The sequence below is a fragment of the Cannabis sativa genome, chromosome 1 (genome assembly GCF_029168945.1).
Source record: "Cannabis sativa cultivar Pink pepper isolate KNU-18-1 chromosome 1, ASM2916894v1, whole genome shotgun sequence".
Taxonomy (NCBI): Eukaryota; Viridiplantae; Streptophyta; class Magnoliopsida; order Rosales; family Cannabaceae; genus Cannabis; species Cannabis sativa.
Window position 1 is genome coordinate 74121217 of NC_083601.1, and position 18783 is coordinate 74139999.

At 28.9% G+C, this 18783-nt stretch overlaps 2 protein-coding genes across 2 annotated transcripts in view; both read left to right on the plus strand.

Annotated features, from left to right (window-relative positions):
* The first annotated feature begins 569 nt into the window (after positions 1–569).
* Positions 570–18783, plus strand: part of LOC133035806 (uncharacterized) — a 62342-nt gene continuing 44128 nt past the window's right edge. Inside the window, exons 1-3 of the mRNA XM_061112114.1 lie at positions 570–695; positions 1208–1288; positions 15517–18397. Coding sequence (XP_060968097.1) covers positions 16469–18397 — 1929 coding nt within the window. The 5' untranslated portion in view covers positions 570–695; positions 1208–1288; positions 15517–16468. The remainder of the gene's footprint in view (positions 696–1207; positions 1289–15516; positions 18398–18783) is intronic.
* Positions 3791–4819, plus strand: LOC133035803 (uncharacterized). Its single transcript, XM_061112108.1, has one exon. It carries the CDS (start codon positions 3791–3793, stop codon positions 4817–4819), a length of 1029 nt encoding a protein of 342 aa, XP_060968091.1.

The window sequence follows — 18783 nt, forward strand, 5'->3', positions numbered from 1 at the left end:
GTTTATTGATGATTCAAAAAATAAAATTTAAATAAGAAAATTATTTTATATTTCATAAAGAACAAAATTCAAATAAGAACAATTTTTAAAAAATCATAAATTATTTTATTAAATATCTATTTTAGATTAAAAAAAATAAAATTCAAATAAGTATTTTATATTTTTTTTTGTTTTTTTTTTTTTTGGGAAATCAGCAGTGATTTTCATTACTCCAAATAACATTTACAACTATATCAGATCCTTTTATAAAACAAGGATTGATAACACTTACTCCAACCTGATTACACAAATCTTACAACTATTACAACTCACTATACCAATTTGTATCACTTATGGACACTTTTTTGGGCCATATACTTTGTATTCTATTCTTACATGTATGTTTAATCATCTGTACAATTGTCTTCGGATCTTCATGGGCTTTCTGCCACAGTCGAGCATTCCTATTCCTCCATATTTGGTACAAAAGAGCAGCACAAGCAGCAGCAAAAACCTGCTTCCGGAAAGCAGAGTATGACCTTTTTTCTATTACACGCACCAAATACTAAGCATACATTTAAAAAGTGCATCCATATATGTATATCTATGTATCGATGGTGGAGGCGATGGGGTGGGCTCAGGATCTCGATACCATCTATTTCCTCGTTTCTTTCATGCCCGCCTCTCATCTCCTTATCTCTCTCTGTCTTCTTCAGGTGACCAAAGGGATCTCGGTACGTACCTTTTATTTTGAAATGAGTAGTCTCTTTTACCATTTCTATTTTGTTTTATGTTTTCCTCTCTCCCCAATCTATTTTAGTGTTTTTTTTTTTGTTCTTTCTTTTAATAAAACTGTAGAATAATAAGTTGTATACATTTGAGACTTTCATTCTGGATTTAAACAAGTTGGACCTTTTACAGTAGTTTTTCTTTCATTTTGATATTCTTAGTCGCTCAAAGTTTCTTTTCCCTGATTTTCTTGCTTGTGAATTAGGAATGTATATTAATTTGATTTGGGTTTTAAAATGTAAACATGATATATCCCTAATTTTTCTATTGAAAAATAACATACCTGTACTAGAAATCTTTTTTTTTTTTTAAATTTAAAATATGATAATTAATAATAATTTTAATCTATTAAAAAACGTAATAATAGTTTTAATAATAGGAATAGGATTTTAATCTATTCTGACTTTCTATGACTATGCGTCTTTTATTTTTGTGCAAGTGTTTCTTGACTTGAGACATTTATGCTCATGAGGCAAGGCTTTTTCAGAAGTGAAGTGAAGGAAGGAGAAAAGGTTATGAGGTAATAATTTTTTTTTAAATGTCAAAAACTCTTTGTTCCATCCTTTAAGAGGGTGTGGATTTTCCAGAACCTAAACGTGCATCCTTTTTATGTATGTGTATACTTAGATATACATATACATATACATACATATATATAGTTACTTATTAGACTAGAAAATCAAGTTTGTTCCAAGTTCTTTATTCCGTAGCTCAATTGGTTAGGATTCAGGGTGGCAGGGGTAGGAGTTGACAATTATGAGATAAGCATAAGTATTTGATCTCACTTAACAATAGTGTGTTGTACCAAGTGCTTAATTGTTTGGTCCGTGACCTGACTTGGTAGTAAACTTTGGCCTCTTTGATTATAATAAGGAAGATAATGCCTATACTTATTCTCTTACTCTGCTGGATGTAAATTTGTGATTGAGTTCATGGTGGTTTTGAGTCTGTCTTATTTTTAGCTCTTGTGTTTGTTAATTTGTTGGAGCATATAATATAAATTTCATGTACTATAGATTACAATCCTGGTCAAAAATTTGCAGATAATTTTTTACACATTGTACACCGATTTTCTGGTTGATTCTGTGGTTGATTCTCTGGGGCATTACCTGCATTAAATATATATAATATTTTATTTAAAAATAGTGCTCCGAAAATTTCTGTACAGTACAATTATAGGACTTTACATTATTAAAGAATTGTTAAAGAAAGTCCATACATATATGTACATTAATATATATTGAAACAAAACATAGTATGACATAAAAAAAACAATAAACAAACTCAACAAACTCACTTACGCAGCATCCATATTAGAAAGAGTCCAATAACCATTAGTAATAAAAATATGCCGAATGTCTTCTCAGAACTCTTCTCTGTCGATTGTACTGAAAAAATTTATATTTTCAAGAAACAAAAAAAAAAATAAAGAAAAAAATCACATGAACATGTCAAAAATAGAAACACAATATAAATCAATGTATATATATATATATCTCGTAAGATCATCAAATCAAAGTAAAAAAGGAAGAGAGAAGAACATAGAATGCAAAATCAAGATATTTACTCAAGTACCTTCTTGGAGGAGAAGTAGAATGGTGATGAAGAGGATTGATTTTCCAAATGCCATTGGGAAGGATTTTCCTATATGCAAAGTTTCAATGATCGTGAAAGAAAGAAAGAAAAGTAGAAAGAAAGAAAGAGAAAGAACTTAATAGAATTGGAAAACGAGGGAGAGTGTTAGGAATTAGGATTGAAGTGAGAGTGTTAGGAATTAGGATTGAACTGTGAAATGCTTCTTAAATTATTGACTTATTTTTGTAATTTTTTTTTTAATTTTTTTTTGTCTATTTTGTAAAAAAATTATTCTTATATTTGTAATATTAACAAAAAAATAAAATGTTTTCGGAGATTTTTCTATAATTATTATGCGGGAGTTGTTTTAAATTTTTAAATAGTTTCTTATATTTTTTTTTTTTTAAATTTAAAATATGATAATTAATAATAATTTTAATCTTTTAAAAAAACGTAATAATAGTTTTAATAATAGGAATAGGATTTTAATTAGGAAATATATATAGCCAAAATTCATGTACTTATCGTCATCTCTCATTAATTCTCTCCGACTTTATTTATATAAATATATATATATATCCTACAAATTTTCAAAGTTTTATTCTTAAATCTAGATACATATAAATATATATTAGACTGAAATTATACACCCTGATCAATTAAGGGCCATCTAGCAGTTTTACCTGACAAGGATTTGATACATACAGTTACTTAATTATTAATTATTTTCAAAAAATTGAAGTACATGTGTGTTCATCTTTAAGGTTTTGTTTTTTTTTTAATAAGATCTTTAAGGTTTTTGTGGTCCGGTTAATTACAATGAATTAATTTAGTATCATTAAATTAATATATATTATATATATTAAAATATAGCTAACATTGAAATTTAATTTGTGAGTTTGCCTTTGATTAAAATTATGAGTATAAAATATGGAGTTTCAAATTTGAATGTTTTTAAATTATCTATTTACCATTTTAATTTAATGAAGTAATTTATATTTTCTTTTTACTTTCTCTTTCTTAAATTTTAAATATTTGAATGTTAATTTTTTGATAGAAAACTCAATTTTTAAGAAGATGACAATGTCTCTTACTAAAAAGAAACAGAAGACAATCACAATACACCCAGGTATATCCTCGTTATTCTATTTATATACATATATATGCTCAAAATAATAATGCCTTTAATATTCTACTTTCTATTATTTTCTCTATAATTATAAATACTAAATTTTAAAATATTTTTCATACAAGAAAAAAAAAAAAGTATAGCTAATTTTGATGTATAATATATATTTTATTCTATTTTTTAGATTGGGCTAGATTACCATGCCATCTTCTTGATTTAATTTTGGAAAAATTGGAGTCTTTCAAAGATATTCTACGATTTTATGGTGTGTGTGTTTCATGGAATTCTATAGTAAAACACAATAAAACTAAATGCTTGATGAAGACTTCACACCAAGTTCCCATGCTTATGGTTCCTAATAGAAAACGACATACTTGGGATATGTATGATCCAATGACTAATAAGTTCAAAGAAATATCTAAATTACATATACCTTATGATAAGCGTTTTGGAGGATCATCACAAGGATGGCTAGTAACTGTGAATCGTGATTTCACGGTTACACTATACAAGCCTTACTCTACAGATCATGATAGTGCAATCATCAATCTTCCGTGTTTGTTTCCTCCAGAAGTTGAAGATGGGGATCTTGAAGGATTGGAAGATATGAGAGAATATTGTGATCAACATATTTACAAAGCAACAATCACTGCAGATCCATTAATAAATCCAAATGATTATATGGTTGTGGTCATTTATTTACATTATTGGAAAATAGCCATTATAAGTCCCGGGAGAGATAATATTTGGAGAAAAATTGATCCAGATGAAGAAATATTTAGTGATATATTGTTCAATAGCAATAAGTTTTATTTTCTTAATCATAATCATGACACTCTTTCATCTTATGATAGTCGTGAGCCATACTGTGGTACAAAAGTAACTTGGAATAATTCTGACAATTGGTTTGGTATCAAGTCTTATATTGTGAAGTCATTTGAGGGAGATATTTTACAAGTGTTAAGACGTTGTGAATGGGAAGATAGTTTGACAATACGACGTACTACAAAAGTAAATATTTTTAAATTGGATTTTGTTGATGGAGGAGTAAAAAGGGTTATAGTTAAAAGTCTAGGAGATGCTGCTCTCTTTCTAGGAGATAACTCTTCAATATATGTGCGTGCATCAAACTTTCTTGGATGTAAATCAAATTGCATCTATTTCAGTCATGACACTGATTTAATCTCATACGGTCCTCAGGGAGTTCCTTGTGATTGTGGCATCTACAATCTCGGAGATAACAGCTATAAAAAATTTACATTATTATTAGATGATGAAGATTCAACAATAATTTCAAAAATGGAGGCCCAACCACCCATATGGATTCAACCTACCTTGAATTTATGATTTATATTTTTTTTTATTATTTAATTAATATTGATATTATTGGCACGACTACTATGCAGGGGTCCACCCAAGTATTGGACAGCTTGGGCCATTGCACAAGGCTCCCTCTTTTTTAAGGCCTACTTTCTTTTTTTTTGTTCTTTTTTTGAAAAAAAAGCCTATTTTTCTACTTTTTCGAGAAATTATAGTAAACAGTCCCAATTCATAAGACTATGTTAATAAATGTTCTCATTTCAAAACTTGTAGCAAATGACTCTTTTAAATTATTTATTATGTATATTGTCTTATTCCATATAAAAAAAAAATCAATAATTTTTTTTTTCATATTTTTTTTTATAATTAGAAGCAAATTACTTAATGATTATAGTATATCTATATTAGTTTTGTTAAAATATTTTTTATTTGAAACTTATGTCGATTTTTTAATTTTTGATGAGCTGTTGTGGGTTGTTGGTATATGGATTTTGTTGTACAATATATTTCTGTTTTATTGTATAGTATATTATCATTCTTAGATGATATTTATTTTTTATTTTGTTATATATAATCGTAGTATATAATTTTATTAGCATAATACAAATATTTTAATGTATGTATATAATTTTATTACTATAGTATATATATGTAATTATTATTTTTATATATTTTAATTGTATGATATATATTTATTTTAAATAATATTTAGTTAGTTTCTATTTTACTATATACAATGGTGGTATATAATCTTATTGTCATAGTATATATATTTTAATTGTGGTATATAATTTGGTCAGTATAGTATACACATATATATATATATTATTATTATTATTATTATTGTTAGTATATATATTTTGATGAATAGTTTATATATTTTTTGTTATACGGCATATATTTTTTTTAAATAATATTTATATTTTATTTTCTATTGTATTTTTGTTGACATGATATATATTTTTATTAGCATCTTATATATTTTATTTTAATTTGTTGTTATCAATTATATATACATTTCAATTGTAAGGTATATATTTTTTGTTATATGATATTTAAATTTTATTATATAGTATATCATTTTATTTTAGATCGTGCATGTTTAATTTCTATTTTATTATATATAAATGGGATATATAATTTTACAAGCATGGTATGATTATTTTATGGTGGTATATAATTTTTTTAATATAATATATACAATTTTTTTCAATAATATTATATTTTTCTTTTTATTGTAGGTATATATATATTTTATTGTATAGTATATAGTTTTTGTTGTCTAAAAATATCATTTATTTATAATAATATTTCATTTTTATTTTATTATATTTAATATTTTTAGCATGTATACATATTTTAATAGTGGTATATATAATTTTGTTAGCAAGATGTATATATTTTGAGTATTAATTTAGTATTGTTATAATTTTTTTGTGGTGTATAATTTTATTACTATGGTATATTACTTTTCAGTGATACAATATATCAAATACTATTATATATATTTATTCATTTTTACTATAATATAATAATATGCAATACTAAAAAAAATATATAACTTAATTTAATTATTATATTTTTTTTTTGTAAAAAAATAATGTGTAGTAAATGTATTTTTATTAGCTAATTTATTAAAGAAATTTTTACATGAAAAATCCTTTTTACACACTTTATTACATAATTACCCTCACACGCTTATTACTAGATTTATACTTACAAACTTATTTTTATTACACATTTACCACTTACTCATCATTCCATCCATCATCAATCAAATCCTACTCTCTTCCCTATCTTTTTTTATTTTCTATCAATCAATCCATCATTTCACTCTCTTTTTTTCTTCTTTTCTTTTTATTTTTAATTTTATTTCAGTTTTTAATTTTTTATTTTTAATTTTATTTTCAGTTTTTTAATAATCATATTTTGTATGAACTTTGTTGGACACTGTTCCTTACGCGTCAAGCCATATCAAAATAATGTCAAATGTAATTAAAAGTAGTTGAGAGCACTAACCCTCATCAATGGTTGAAATCATTTGTACCTCAGAACATGTTTTAATTTGACAGCCTCTATTCGCTAGCTCTTCTCTTACCTGTAGTTATTTATTTCTTTTTAAAAAAATAATTAAAATAATATAATGCCTTAGTAGTTTTTTTTTTCATAAAAATAAGTTACATACTTTTTTCACAAAACATTGTGCACGTCCTTTGATAGTAAGCCATTGAGGATTATCATATAGCTGCATTAGCCAAAAAAAAGAAAAAAAAAGAAAAAAAAAGCAACATACACACATGTCATTCGAAAAGTAAGTATATATATATAAATATATATCCACACAGGAGAAACTTTTCTCTCTACATATATTTAAATTTATTTATATATACCTGAAAGAGATCGTGATTGCGACAGTATGATAGAAGAGAGAATGCAGAGAAGCTCATAATAATGTCTGAATGGCAACACCATATCGAACAAACCATTGGAATCTATAATATGAAATAATCATATATAATTAAATATTGTTAATGTCAAATTAGTAAATATGTACAAATAGAGTTGAGTAATTAGTAAAGTGATCTCACAAGAAATGCTTTCATAAACAAGTCAGAGTAACCATGAGACTTAATGAACTCTCCTAACGATAAAACGATAATGCAACTATAAGGCAACTATTTGCACTTGCATACAGTTGTTTTGTAGTTTTATTATAGTTTTGCTACTTGCATATGTTATTTCACTATAAAATTAATATGCAACTATTTGCACAAAACTTACTATGTATAACTACTATTTCTTAGTCCCCATCAAATTAAATTCTTGCATAATATATAAACTATCATAAAACGATAATGCAACTATAAGACAACTATTTGCACTTGCATACAGTTGTTTTGTAGTTTTGTTATAGTTTTGCTACTTGCATATGTTATTTCACTATAAAATTAATATGCAACTTTTTGCACAAAACTTACTATGTATAACTACTATTTCTTAGTCCCCATCAAATTAAATTCTTGCATAATATATAAACTATCATAAAACGATAATGCAACTATAAGGCAACCAAAACAAAAAATAAATCAAAATGCAACTTTATATAACGTAGATGTATTATTCATGAGGTTTTTTTTAAAATTTTTCACATCATACATTGTTTTGGATTTAGTGGGAGCTCCAGATCTGTTTGTTACAGATCTACATTTCATGAATATAGATTTCGATATTAGGGGGAGTTATTTTGATCGAATAAAATAGAAAACAAATGTGTAATTTCAGTTTCTTCACAGTTTTTCTGATTTTTTTTTTCGTCATTTTCAGTTTAGATCATTGCAGGTATTCTTTTCCAGTTGATTTTGCCAGAATTAATAGTTGTATTTTTCTCGTTTTGGTTTCATTTTGGTTGTTTTGCGGTTTTGAAACGAGCGCGTATTTTCATCTTCATAGTTCGCTCTGTACAGCTGAAGGCTTAGTGCATGTGGTATTTTTGTAAATATTTGTATGTGGACTGTATAAATGTTTAATGGGCCGGCCCAAAGTATTTTTGTAATTTTTTTTCCTTTTTTGTATTTTTTTGTTTTTTTCCCTTTATTAAATTTGGCTATTTTCTTATTTTTTTTTTTTATAAAAGGGACATTTATTAACGTAGTTTTCAAATTTAGGACTATTTTGCATCTCACCCCATTTCTTCCCTATTATACATACATAAATAGAAAATTTATAATTAAATGTTTAAGAGCCAATCTTAAAAAAAAAAAAAATTAGTGATGGAATTGCAATCTTAATGTACACGATTTTTTTAAAAGGACCCAATCTTAAAATTTGCACAAGACTCTCATAATACTTGTGCCAGCCCTACTACTACATATGCTTTAGTTTTCATAAAATTATATATTACTATTTTGAAAGGATAGATAAAGTTATTATTATATTTAGTTAGAGTTAATAAGATCATTGTCATTTTTTTTTCGTTTGAATAACTTGTCATCCCTTTTCCTTGCTATGTAGATACAAACAATATTACATATTTTACTTTTAATCATAATGAAATTTTTGACTAAAAAAATTGTGAGTAAACATAAATAATCATTCTTATCTTATTATTAAAAAGCCTATAGCTAAAAATATTAGTTACTAAAATCATAAATTGAATTTGCCATTAAATGTATTTTTAACCACAGTACTTCCTGTAACTAAAATTAAATTAACAACTTATATTTAAGTACAACATTTTAATGACATGTAATTTTTTTGTGACTAAAATATTAACACAAAAAAATTATCAATAACATTCATAATTTTTTTTTTTTTTGAATAAAAATCATAAGATCTAGTACTTAATAAATTCGTACAAAACAATAGAACGCACTTCGGAAGAACAATCTTCCAATCCTCCAACTGAAGCACACGACCTGTAGAGAAACAAGAGTCTCTTGCCAAGCAATGAGCCAACTTATTTACAGATTGTTTTACAAAACACAAATCAACAAAAGATAAAGCAAAAAGCAAATTTCGAACACTTGAACAATAAGACCAAATTGTGAAGGCATAAAAATACCGCTCTGAATCGCTTGGACACACACCAAGCTATCTGTTTTCAACATGATTCTATCCCAGGAATGAGTTGCAATTCAACTCAATGCTTCTTTAATGCCTATTATCTCAGCAATTTCGGGTTTAACACATCCAATCTTTCCCTTCTTGAATGCTTCTACCATAGCACCATGATGATTTCGAGTTACACAACCCATGCCAAAAGACAAGACTCAAACCAGAAAAAACTAAAAGGAAAAGACTAAAAAACCATGTTAAAAGACAAGACTAATAAGAAAAACTAAAAGGAAAAGACTAAAAAATCATGTCAAAAGACAAGACTAATAGGAAAAACTAAATTAATTTCAACACATAAACACGATCACAACATTAAAATTAATTAAGGAATGAACTCCTTATAGTGTGTCAGGTATAGAAAAGAGAATCGTATTCTCTTACACCTGAATTGGTCTCTCAAATACGAGTCTCATATTGAAAGCAACTGTGCACGATTTATTCAACCTAAACTAAATATCTCTTAATTATTATTTATATATATATCTATTTCATCCTAAGAGATTTGTATATGAGAAGAAGGGATCAATTTAGAAAAGGCCCTATTACGATGGATGGAGAAAAGTCTGAATAGTTAATTAATTATCTAGGGTTTTTATTCATAAAATTTTATCATAGATCATATATAGCGTTAAATCTAATGTTATGTCATTCCATATTATTAAAAGTGTCTACATTATTTCGTAGCATTTTTTTAAATGAAATTTACTACTATTATTAGAGCTTTAAATACAATATTTATAAAACTTAATAGTAGGGTGTTAAATAGATGTCGCCTATTATTATGCACTAGGTAATAGTTATTATTTATAAAGAAAAAATATATCAAATAAATTTGTGTACAGAACAAACTTCAGTTATCATGTTTTCTTTAAGGAATAATAATGAAAAGTTACAAATAAAATGATCTAATAATAATTATTTACGACTCAAAAATTTTATTATCTTGAAGTGAAATTAACAAATTAATTAGCAATAGAATATTTTTAATGCTCCTTAATTATAGGTATCTAGCTTATTTTGATAGCTAATATTTAAATAAGTGTTGATTGGATTTTTAGTTAACTGACGATGTAGAGACCACTTAGTTTTAATTTGGAATTAGCACATAATTAGGGTTTAATTATAAAACTAGAATATTAATTATGATTTATTATTTTATGGAGATTTATTTGAATTCAGGATGTATTGTTTGTTAGAATATTTTTTACCAGGATCTAGATTTACTAATAAGTATGTTTTTAACAATCTAAATATGAATTTCTAAAACGATGAAAATAAACACATAAAAGGTATGAGAAACCTTACAATGATTGCAGCGGAATTGAATGACTCCTTCTGCTCAGATCTCTAACCCTTGTATCCTTCCTGTAGCAGAGTATCACTAAGATCTGAGCCCGATTCTCCTCCTTATTGTTTGGATTCTTCACAGTCTTACATACTATGATTGAGGACTAACTTGTTATGTGTGGGCATGCACTCAATCACTAATGGCTAAATTTTATTTTGTGAAGAACACTATAGAATTCGAAATATAGAGAAGAAAAGAATAAGAAGAAGTCTCAAAAACGTAGAGAGAAAGAAAGCTAGGTTTTCTTGCCTTTGAAGCATTAGTTGGATAATGAGACTTTCTTTTCCTTTTATACCACTTCTCTTAGGGTTAGGGTTGAATTATTTGGAATAAAAAAATGATAAAAAATGGACCAAAAATACCACCTAGTGGCCGGCCATTAGTGGGCCCAACACTAGTTAGATTTTTTCCATTTTTCTCAATCATTTATCTATTTTTACAAATACAACTTCTTGCAATTTCAACCCTATAAATGCCAAAAATATTTTTTTAATAATTAAAATAATTACCAAATAAATTATCATTTATAATATTTATTAATTAGACTCCACAAAGTCTCTTAATTAATAAATTAACCCTAAAATCCTATTTCTTCACAATCAAGCCATAAGATAGTGAAAATTCATAAACTAGACATAGCCTAATTTTAGAATTAAAATTGATTAACTAAAATCAATTAACTGAGTCTTACAAGCAGTTTGTCTCAACTAGTATGGGGACCATGGGCCTATATAACTGAGCTCCCAATAAGCAGATCTAGAATTTACCAAGTAAATTTTCTAACTTATTAATTCCTCGTTGAACCACTATAGAACTTGGAATTGCACTCTCAGTTATATAGAACGCTCTATATGTTCCACGATATAGATACGCTATTAATTATCCATTGTTATAATCTCAATAATCAATGATCCTCTATAGATGATTTACATTGCATAGGGATAAAATTACCGTTACACCCTTTCAATGTATTTTATCCATAAAACACTTAGCCACATATAAATGATATTTCAGTGAACTAATATAATCACTAAAATGAGCGCTCTATCATTTATCTTTATTTAGCCAAGCTCGAAGGAAATCATCGTTTCACTTCTATGTCCAGATAGAAGTTATAGATTTCGTATCTATGATTAGTGTAACGTGCGTCCTAAGATGGCACGTTACAAGCTAAGTGATGCCCACAAGTTGGCCAAGTGGTGGTCAAGTGGTGGCGCATGTTGTGGTGCATGCTTGTGGCATGCTGATGCTTAGTTTGTATGCAGTGGCATTTTCGTAAATATCTTCAATATTGTCCGGAACGGTACCGGACTTGGTATTTGCCATTTATTTGGGTCTACAAATAGAATGGTGCAATCGGTTTGGTGAAACTAGGTGATTTGGTATATGGTTCTTGCCATATGTCTACAGAACCAAAATCATCTATGTTCTTGGTAGAAGGCTAAAAGCTCAGAATGCTCTTTAAGGGGGTACCCTGGTGTCAGCTCTCCACCACCTCTTGCACCTTGGTGCTGAGTGAGCTACTACTAGTCAGTGGGACTAGTAGGGCGGGCATATGAGGACCACGAGGGGACTCATATGTCTCCATGAGTTGGAGTACTCATGGACATTATCGGGCCGACCCGATAGTGCATCGAAGAATGCCGCTAGAGGTTCATTGGTACGTTTTCCTTGGCTTGCCGGTATGCCGCTTGCATGGGACGTGGCCTAGATCCTCTAAGAGACGTTGTGGCGCGCCTTGGCCACGAGCCTCAACACAAGATGACACTGGTAGTCATTCATGGGCTAGCTTGCATGCACGCATGGGAAGAATGCACCATGTTGGAAAGAGACAGAGGTCTAATGTATGCAACTAGTTTGGTGTCTTGTCTTGAGGGCCTGCCAACATGCGTGGAGGCATGGCGCCTTGAGGGTTGGTCCGTGGACGTATGGGAGTCCTTGGGCAAGGAGGGAGACTATTCGGACAGTATCGAGTGGGGCATGATAGAAGTGTTCGCACGTTGGCTTGGTGTTGGCATCTCGCCACACATGCTACCTTGGTCACAAGTGACAATGTGAGCGTCGGTGTTGGGATTTGTGTTACCATGGTGGGAATGAGCGTTTGCGGGCACCGACAACCTGCGGAACAAAGACAAAGGATGACCATGAAACCTTGGGACACCGGGGTGGTTCCGGCCAAAGGCACTCCGACGGTCAAGTCAGTAAATTTATAGTGCGAAGTAGAAAAAAAAAATGTAAATAAATACTTCCTGTGTCTATAGTTATGCGATGATCGGCGGTCAAACCTTGCTCACCGGAATGAGAAAGAGTACGTCAGATCGTAGAGAAATGATAAGTTTAGTCGTAAAACTATAGAAAGAGAGTAAATATTCGTATCCCCTCCTCCTTTTTTCCTTAATGTCCCAGTGTGGGCCTATTTATTATATTAGGAAAATAGCTACCTCTTGAAACGTGGTCCATCCCTAGAGAAACGGTCTTCCTCCACTTCTCTAGGGATGAACGTCATCTTTTTGGTTCGTTCCTGGATGAGCGTCCCCACATCAGCGTATCACTTAGAGGGTTGATATTCTCGCTCCGCTATGCTAGGAAAGATCGCTATTTTCGTTGGTTAGTCGGGAAACTTAACATTCTTCTTCCTCCACGTGTCAACCCTAACATTACACTTCAAGATCAAGCTTTATTGTTGGTTGGACATTCGAATATGGGTATGAGCCAAACGACATGGATTGGGTGTGGCCCATGTGAGCCATTGGGCTTACGGGTTCCTCGTTTCTAACTTATAAGTGGGCTTTGTAAGTACTTCGATCATTAGGCCCTTTCGTTGGGCTTAGAGCAATTTTCGGCCACTACAGTTTGTCCCTTGCTCTTTAAGTTGAGTTATACTCAAATTAAAGAGCATTACTCGTAGGTGTGCATGATTGACTCAGAGTGCCTGTAGCGTAATTTTAGATCAAGAATGATTGGGTCGGCATAAGTAGTTAGACTGAATATATCTAAAAGTAATTTTGTTTTGATGAGGGTTTGTTACATCAGTGATTTTCAAGACAAGTGTATTGTTTGTCTTCAATTTGTTAGTGCCTCATCTTGTTCAATGTAAAATTGTAGCTACTTAGAGTTGGAGACAATTCGAGCAAGGAAATGAATGGAGATAAGTGAATGAGTATAGTTTTTCAATGAGCAAAACATTAAAAACTCCTCTTCGATGTCTTGTGTATGGCTGATACAAGTTAAGTGCAAGCTAGGTATATGAGTGGACAAGTGATATAAGTATTTATAAGGAGTATAATCAAGCGTTCTTATGATTAACTTTATTGAAGCTTGACCGTTGGTGTGGGTCTCATTTTGTAGCGGATTAAGTATGTAAAGCTTAGCTGGCTTTTGGTCTACCAATATATATATATTCATCTTTGTGTAAAGTATCAATTTCTATGTATATATATGCCACAAAGGAAGATTGAGCTATGTACATGGGCATAGTTTCATATGGACAGTATGATTTAATGTTTATTGTGTGTATGTCCATGTACTAGCAATAGCTATAACTATTTAACTGGCAGTGATTTATCTGCTTCAAGAGAGGCTGACTATGAAAATATTATATAATATTTATATGTATGTAGACTTATTGGATGACCATGGGTAGTTTCCACAAAATATCTTTTTGTATAAACTGACTTATAGACACAAACTTTTGTGATCTATGGCCACTTCTCATGACATAAGATAGATAAAATATTATTGTCTTTTTCTAGTGTGTAGTGTGAGAAGTAAAAAGTACAACACATAGTAGAGTTTATATAAATGAAATGAGTATGTGCTATCACTTCATGTTTTAAACTTGATGTGAATGAATAATATAACAGATTGATTATAGAAAGTTGGTCGTAGTGAATTGTAGTCAAAGAGGTATTTCACATATATATATATAGGGATATGATTTTGTCCCGTGATGTACTTTCACGGAATGTATTTCGTGGTACATTAAACGGATCTCATGGTACATTAAATGAGTCTCAGGGTACGTTTCTACTTTTTAACCCTAATTACCCATAGATCAATCTCAGCCGTCAGATCAAATAACTCCCTCATCTGACGGTTGCCGTACACCACGGATTACAATCCGTGAAAGTACAATAACGGGACAAAATCATATTCCTATATATATATGTGTGTCAAACAGTAATCTCTCATCATAGACTTTTTTCCTATTCATAGACCTTTCTCTTGTCATTTTTTGGGAATCATATACATGTGTTTAGTTGGGATGAGTGTCCCTTTATGTTTGAATGGAAGGAAGCATGTATGAGATGGGCACTTAGAGTATACTACAAGTTAATGCATTGTGTCAAATCACCTCATTACCAAATACTAGTAGAATTGGTTGGTGTTTTGGGATGGATGTCACGTGGGAGTGATGTAGTTTATGGAATTTTTTCTTCTTGTGAAGACATAATGCTTGTTTGATTTGTTAATAGTATATATACCTCATATATTTCATGTAGCTTTGAGTTGACTATTTATTTGTGTGGGTAGCACCAAAAGCATGTATATCATGTACCTTTGTATTTTGGCTTCTATTTATAATTTAGTTAGCATCATTAGTGATATATTGGCACAAGCAATATGATGGGTTGGCTGTGGGATATTTATTGTGTTTTTGTAATTTAGATTTTCCTTCTTCCATGGCATTATTGTACTATATAAATACATAAGTAGGCCCATCTTTTTTTTATTTGTCACTTGTCTTCTTCTCATTTTCAAGTGGTGTGGAGGAGAGCTTTAAGTGGTGAAGAGCTAAAAGGTCTCTCTTGTTGGTAAGTGTTTATAATCTTTCATCCACCATTGTGTTCTTGGTGTTCTTGATATTTTTGGTATTCATAGAACCAGTGCCGGCCCAAGCTATGGGCAAGATGGGCAACTGCCCAAGGCCTTTTTTTTTTTACTTATATGCTCATATTATATAAATATATATTTACTTTGCTCTTTCAAACTAAAAAGAAAAATCAAATCATAATAATGAGATAGTACACACGTTGAGCCACTACTACAAGTAACCTCCAATTATAATTTTTTTTTTATTTTTTATTATCTTCTATTACTTAAATAGTACATATTTTGTGGGAAAATGAAATTTGATTAGACTACACAAATAATATTCAAAATTTATTTATTTTTTATTAATTAGCCGTTGGATATATTGTTTAGATAAATGTATATATATATCCTTCTGTTTTATTTTTCACTAACTTCATTTATTCTTCTTCCATTTTCTTACTCATTTTCATTCTCCTTTAGCAATTACTATTATTTAAGAGCTCTCATTCAATTCCATCATTATTACAAACTTATAGACTATATTGATATTTGATTTTGCATTGAAAGAGACAAAAGAAACACAAAGGTATATATTCTAACTTTTGTTTTTATATGTATTATTAACATTATTACATATTTTTCATCTTACTTTAATTTATAATAATTATTCTTTTTGGATAGGATCTCTTCCAAGAAAAGAAAATTTCAAAGAAAATATTCATATTGAAGTACCTGTTTTGGCTTGCAATTTTTTAGGTTATATATTTCTTTCATTCTTTTTTTCTTTATTATTATTATTATTATTATTATTATTATTATTATTATTATTATTATTATTATTATTATTATTATTATTATTATTATTATTTTGTTTAGTGTTCCTAAATTAAAAAGGAAGCATGTCTAGTAAGAAATATTTATCAGGTTATGAAAAACTTAAGAAAAAAAGAAAAATAGAAAATTTGATAAAAACTCAACAAGGAGCTTTAGATAAATTTGTTACCACTAGCAAAAGAGATGAAAATAACACAAATAAAGAAATTAATGACCAATTAAATTTAAATAATTTAGGTGATTATGAAATTATGGTAGAAAAAGGTTTAGAAAATTGCCATCATAAAATATGTGATAATATGATAGTTGATGAAGAATGTCAAGAAAATAAGGAGGATGATATGGAAACTAGAAATTGTAACAACAATTTAGATTATCTTGATGATCCGGGAAGATGGAAAAATCTTGATAATAAACTAATAGACTTATTAGTAGAAAAAGGTCCAATTAGATTGAGTGATATAGAGTTTCCAAAAGATGATGGTAGACGTTTTTCTACTTATCACTATACTAGAAATTTATCAAATGGAGAACAACATGATAGAAAGTGGTTAGTGTATTCAAAGTGTTTGAATAAAGTATATTGTTTTTGTTGTAAATTATTTAGTGTTAATTCTAGTACGATGAACCAATTGAGCAACGAAGGAACTAAAGATTGGAAACATCTTGGTGATAGGTTAAAAAGTCATGAAACAAGTAACGAACATATAATCAACATGAGTACTTGGTTTGATTTAGAATCGAGATTATTAATGAATAAAACAATTGATAAACATGCTCAAGAAAGAATTAATAAAGAGAAAGAACATTGGAGAAATGTTTTAAAAAGGATAATTTCTCTTATAAAATGTTTAGCTAAAAATAATTTGGCATTTCGTGGGAGTCATGAAAAGATCTATCAAGAAAATAATGGAAACTTTTTAAGTTTTATTGAGATGATCACTGAATTTGATCCAATAATGAAAGAGCATATTCGTCGTATTCAAAATGGTAAAATTCATAAACATTATTTAGGACATAATATTCAAAATGAGTTAATACAAGTGTTGGCTCACAAGATAAAAAGTTTAATTTTAACAAATATTAAAGAAGCAAAATACTATGCAATTATATTAGATTGTACTCCAGATTTAAGCCACCAAGAGCAAATGTCCATGATCTTAAGGTGTGTAAATATTTCTTCTTGTCCTATTGAAATTGAAGAATACTTTTTAGGATTTTTAAATGTGGTAGATACTTCAGGAAAAGGTCTCTTTGATGAACTCATAAAAGAAATTAAGAAGTTAGAACTTGATATAAATGATGTAAGAGGACAAAGTTATGATAATGGATCTAACATGAAAGGGAAACACCAAGGTGTGCAAAAAAGGTTATTAGATATAAATCCTAGGGCACTTTTTACACCATGTGCATGTCATAGTCTTAATTTAGTAATTTGTGATGCTGCCACTTCTTGTGTTAGAGCCATATCATTTTTTGGGGTTCTACAACGAATATATTCATTATTTTCTTCATCACCAAAGCGATGGATAATTTTAAAAAATAATATATCTAACTTAACAGTGAAATCATTATCACAAACTCGTTGGGAAAGTCATATTGAAAGTGTAAAAGCTATTATACATCAAACTCCAAATATTAGAGATGCTTTGTTAGAACTAGCAGACACAAGTGAAGATCCTAAAATAAAGAGTGAAGCTAACGATGCAGTAACTTATGAACTAGAAGATTTTGAATTTTTATTAGGTATGACTATTTGGTATGATATCTTGTTTGCAGTAAACTCTCTTAGTAAGAACTTTCAAAGTGAAGAATCAACAATTAATGTTGCCATAGATCTTCTTAAGGGTCTTATTTCTCTTTTTAAAAAATATAGGGAAAATGGATTTATATCTGCCATGACTTCAGCTAGAAAACTTGCAAATGAATTGAAAATAGAACCAACATTTCGTGAAAAACGTGTGATTCGTAGAAAGAAACAATTTGATGAAGATGTTAGTGATGATAAAATAAAATCTCTTGAAGAATTATTTAGGATTGAGTATTTTATTTATTTGGTTGATCAAATAATTTCTTCACTTAAAATAAGATTTGAGCAATTTGAAGTTTTAGAAAACATTTTTGGATTCTTATTTGATTTTATTAGATTAAAGTCAATGGATGAAGATACTATTAAACAATGTTGTTTGAATCTTGAAAATTTTCTAAGTTATAATGGGAATTCTGATATAGATAGAATAGATTTATTTTCAGAATTAAAAGTTTTAAGAGAAATTTATCAAAAAGATCAATGTAGTCCATTAGAAGTACTTAATTATATATAAAAAAAATTGATTTATTTCCAAATGCTTATATTTCTTATAGAATATTGTTAATAATT

Bases quoted from the DNA above. Each gene is read 5' to 3' on its own strand.
- LOC133035803 (XM_061112108.1), top strand. From the start codon at position 3,791: ATGAAGACTTCACACCAAGTTCCCATGCTTATGGTTCCTAATAGAAAA.